At 51.7% G+C, this 3,505-nt stretch overlaps 1 protein-coding gene across 6 annotated transcripts in view; it reads left to right on the plus strand.

Moving 5' to 3' along the window:
- SCLY (selenocysteine lyase) overlaps positions 1–3,505 on the plus strand; it is a 78,069-nt gene that overhangs the window by 67,434 nt on the left and 7,130 nt on the right. For 3 of the 6 annotated variants that reach the window (XM_075003977.1, XM_075003976.1, XM_075003975.1), the window contains exon 15: positions 1,074–1,154. In XM_075003977.1, coding sequence (XP_074860078.1) covers positions 1,074–1,112 — 39 coding nt within the window. In that variant the 3' untranslated portion in view covers positions 1,113–1,154. Of the gene's footprint in view, positions 1–1,073; positions 2,406–3,505 lie in introns of those variants that run through there. The other 3 variants (XR_012646779.1, XM_075003973.1, XM_075003974.1) reach the window with 2 other exon arrangements.

Raw genomic sequence — 3,505 nt, forward strand, 5'->3', positions numbered from 1 at the left:
CATGGATCCCCAGCTGCAGCAGCAGCAGCCAGAAGCCCTGGGCTACGGGCTGCTGCACACAGTGACCATAGAGCCCCGCAGGGGCTGGAGAGAGAGCGTCTCTCAACCCCTCAGCTGATGGCCGCCATGGAGGACCCCGCTATTTCGATGTTGTGGGACGCGGATCATCTACACGTTCCCTACTTCGACGTTGAACGTCGAAGTAGGGCGCTATTCCCATCCCCTCATGGGGTTAGCAACTTTGATGTCTTGCCGCCTAACGTCGAAGTTAACTTCGAAATAGTGCCCAACACGTGTAGACGTGATGGGCGCTATTTCAAAGTTGGCGCCGCTACTTCGAAGTAGCGTGCACGTGTAGACGCGGCCTCTGTGATGTGGGGTCTCAGGCAATTGCCCTGCTTCCCACCCTGCTGGCCCTGGCTTTTTATGCACAAAAACAGTTGCTGTGGTGCAAGTCAGCTATGGAGTTCTTACAACATGTTGTGGGGAGGGACAGGAGACTCTGAAAGAACCAATGAGAACCCTGCCTTAGATCAACCAACTGCTGAATCAGGGCATCATGGGGAGCAGCTTGCCATCACCACTTGATAATAAAGTGCGAGAATCTGCTTGCCTGCCTGGACATTTCCAAGTGGAGTTTAAAGGTGCTGGGTTAGGATGTGTCTGTGCTCTCCTAGACTGTGACACTGCTGTGGGTTTGCTGGTGTTCCCTTGGAACAGAAGAGCTGGGGCTGGTAGGAGATATCTGGAAAGGGCTGAGTTTGTGGGGAGTGGTAAGTGAAGAATTTAATCTAGAATGGTTAAGGCTGCGATGGGAACCCTAACAAAGACAGTCTGTAGCCCGTGTCATTGCATGCCAGCATCTGTCACCTAGTCAACCCTTATCCTTACCAATGAAGAGATGAAACGATAATATATAAACTGAACAAAGGGCAGGTTATTTAAAGGAATAATTTACAGTGTGACAAGAGAGAGAAACTAGTAAACTAACATAAAACACTCTAATCATAACAATCAGTCCCCAGACCAATACCTGCAGGTGTCATGCATCCATTTATTACCCTTCTTCACAGTTCCAGTTCGTTGCCCAGGATCTTCTACTGTTGGACTAGTGTTAAGTCCACCAGGAGTAACGCTGGGGCAATCCCTCGATGGTGAGTAGATGGTACATTGATCACGGCTAATAGATGTTACGAATGGTGGCGTGGCCCACGGCAACGAGCGATGGGTATTGCTGGGAGTCCTGCAGTGTCTGATGTCTGTTGCAGATGGAGGCCCACGCCACTCTGCTGCTCAGATGGGCAGCACCTGCAGAAGGCTCGGTGCTGACCTTATATTGTCCTGATGGCAGGAAAAACTTATGTAATCGAGCCCTTGCAGGGAAACGCCTTAGGAGGCTCTAAGGTAAATCAAAAAGGGCGGGAAGAATCTGCTGCATCAGAATGACTCGGCAAGATTCTACTCTCCATTTTGGGACTCCATGTAAAATAAGGGCTCTGCCTGGGGCACGTGACTGTCCTCCATTTTGAGGCTTGAACAATTTTGGGTGTTTTGGGTTTCACTCCCAATAGTGGGAGGGACAAAAGGGGTGATTAGCTCTTAGTTTGGATTCATGACAAGATCAGGGTATGGTGAGAGCTGAAGTGGGAAATTTCATTTTTGTAAACTGGCTTTTCCTGTGCTGAGAGCTGTTGATTTACTGCTGGGTGATTGTGTTTTGGCTGCATTGCATTTGTAACTATCAAGGACTCCTGGGATCTGACCTAGGCCTTTTACTATTGGGTGAAGTAAAAAATGCATGTACAGTCATACCCCGAGATACGCCCATTCGAGTTACGAGAATTTGACTTTACAAGGAGTTTCATTTAATACCCCTACTTCAGCTTACGAGGCATTTATTTGCATTTACGAGGACCGATTTGGAGACTGGCGGCTCTGGTAGGCGAGCACCAAGGGGCTGGAGTCGGCCACGTTGGTCTTGACGAAGAGGCTGTGCAAGGGGGCGGCTGCGCCCTGCAAGAGGGCGGCAGTCTGGTTTGGGGAGGTAGACTTGTCCGAGTCCAGGCAGTACATCACGCCGCTCTGCAAGACGTGGATGCTGGGTGCGCAGCCCATCCCAGCCCTGCTGCTGCCGCTCACCCCCTGGGCAGCTAGGGTGCCGCCTCCGCCTGCCTTGCGCAGCAGTGCCTCGGGTGCTGCTCGCCATCTGTGGTGCTCCCTCCCATTTAGCGCCTGGGTCACCCACCGCTGCCACCTTGGCTGCTGCCGGCAGGGTCTCTCCGCCGTGCAGCCCCCGCACGAGAGACGCATTGCCCCTCACCAGCCGGGGGCCCCCTGTGCCTGCCTAGCTCCCCATGCGGCCAGCCCCTGGCAGCACCCCCTCCCCACTTAACCTAAGCTGCGCTCAGGCCAGGCTGCCTCCCTGTGTCCTGCCCTGCCCGGCCCACCCCCTTGCACCAGATTTAATGGGATTTGTTGTTGTTTTAGCATAAATGAGTGTAAATTTTGGGGCTCAGGAATGCATAAAATGTTTTCCCATTGAAATTAATGTTAATTACATTTTCGACGTACAAGAATTCGCCTTAAGAGGGGTTTTTCAGGAACAAATTATCCTCATAAGGTGGGGGAAGACTGTATCTAAGTTTAATGATCAAAGCAGACCCATTTCAAACCAACAGTGGGACCCACACCATTTTAAGAAGATTGTTGGGATTTTCCCATGCTCGAACAGTGAGTCTCAGAGTTCTTGCACGTGTCACAGAGACAATTATGCACAAATTCCAAAAGGTGCTACACTGTTAACATTGTCAGTGTGGGTTAATGTGTTAGTTTGGTGCTTAGGATGCTCTTTAGATACAGCTGAGGAACGCAGTGGGGTAGTCACCAGCTTTTCACTAGCAAATGTCAGAGTGTGTACAAATGTGGGTGGGAAAGGCCCTTGCCCCCAAAGCATTACGCAGAGGAGCAATCCGTTGATTACTGCAAACAGCAGAAAGTCCCATGTGTGTACAGGCTGAAGGGGCTGGCCCAGCCTCCCCTCATTCCTGTCAAAGTGAATGAAGCTCTGGCCCAGGTACTGCTGCCACAAAAACCCAGGCACATCCTAGGGTCCTGCCAGGGACTTGGGACACAGAGCTTAGCTCCCAAGCTCCCCAGAAAGCAGTGTTATCTGCTGTCATAGCCATGTGGACCATTTCAGTCCTTCGGGGAACAGATAGTCAAGAGATTCTGGGGGAAGCGTTCTGTCACCCTGAGCTCATGGAGGAGACTTCCCCTGTGGGCCTGGGGTCACTGCAGTCACTTAGCTGGTAAGGCTGCCTGCTGAAAGCTGACAACGCTCGAATGACACAGCCCCACCTCTGCCTCCTTCCACCCTCTTGCCTTTCTCTCCTTGATGTGTCACTTTAAGAGCAGGTGGCCTGGCGAGAATAACTGTCAGAGAACTTTCCACTTCCCCCACCCTATGGGCAGGCTGTCCTCTAAAAATAACCCCCCTGGTCTCCAG

Source organism: Carettochelys insculpta, chromosome 10 (genome assembly GCF_033958435.1).
Source record: "Carettochelys insculpta isolate YL-2023 chromosome 10, ASM3395843v1, whole genome shotgun sequence".
Classification (NCBI taxonomy): Eukaryota; Metazoa; Chordata; order Testudines; family Carettochelyidae; genus Carettochelys; species Carettochelys insculpta.